The 977-nt window shown below is 46.5% G+C and overlaps 1 protein-coding gene across 1 annotated transcript; it reads left to right on the forward strand.

Moving 5' to 3' along the window:
* Positions 1-54: 54 nt before the first annotated feature.
* On the forward strand, positions 55-363 carry BC939DRAFT_497937 (uncharacterized protein; the record flags this gene model as incomplete). Its single annotated transcript, XM_051559753.1, has 1 exon — positions 55-363. One exon carries the CDS (start codon positions 55-57, stop codon positions 361-363), a length of 309 nt encoding a protein of 102 aa, XP_051417655.1.
* Positions 364-977: the final 614 nt, after the last annotated feature.

Here is a 977-nt window from a genome sequence, read left to right on the forward strand (position 1 = left end):
GTGGTTGTCAATGATAACGATGGAGAGCAGTACTTTGAGCACCTTGCTCGGTTCATGCACAAGGACACGATGGAGGAAGGAAAGGAGCTTTGGGACATGGTAGAGGCAGTTGGACTGAACAACTTCAAGCTCGGACGTGAATACGTGCCTTCGACTTACAGCGGCGACGTGCTCTTCTTTAGCGCGACGGCCGATGTCGATGATACTGGCGCAGTGGTGGACCCTGCAGAGTGGACGCCTTATGTTCAGGGCGACATTGTGATTCACAAGGTGGAATGCGCCCATATGGAGATGGACAAGCCTGGCCCAATGGCTGACATCGGTCGCGCTATAGCTGCGAGATTTGAGAAGCTGCAGCAATAGTGGATATCCTAGACATGGTCGTTTATTGCTCATACATACAGACTTACAGCTAGACTATAAATTCGATTGTCTGATAATTAAACGAGTTTTGTCTTGACTCGATAGACTGGTTGGCTCTAGACCAAAAGACTTGAGCAAAGCAGGAGCATGGTGCGACGATAGCTTTATTCCAATCATATATCTGAAGCTGTCTGTTGCACCCAATGAAGCAGCTGGGAAGGAAATTCTGAAAGAATGGTTGGTGGAAGAAAAGCGTAGAAGCACGTTGGGCCGAGATAGATCATCGCTTGCGAGTAACGGTAGTGGAGCATTCCTCCACACGTGCAAATAGCATAGGCACATAGAGCAAACACGTCGCTATTACCGGGAAGGGGACAAACGAGGGTGCAGTGTATACAAGTCATAGTTGCTTTATTAGATAGTGCTATATCGATGCGGATGCAGATGATTTGGTATTGGTTTGTTGCTCTGTGTTGTGAATAGTCTATACACTTCCTATCTTTATAATCTTAGAGGAGCAGGAGAATGGAGGAACTGGCTGGGTTATTGTATTCCCGTCAATGGTAACAATATCAATGAACAAATATACAGATAAACAGACATGTCCGCTCTCT

The sequence above is a fragment of the Gamsiella multidivaricata genome, assembly GCF_025024155.1.
Source record: "Gamsiella multidivaricata strain RSA 2152 chromosome Unknown BC939scaffold_1, whole genome shotgun sequence".
Taxonomy (NCBI): domain Eukaryota; kingdom Fungi; phylum Mortierellomycota; class Mortierellomycetes; order Mortierellales; family Mortierellaceae; genus Gamsiella; species Gamsiella multidivaricata.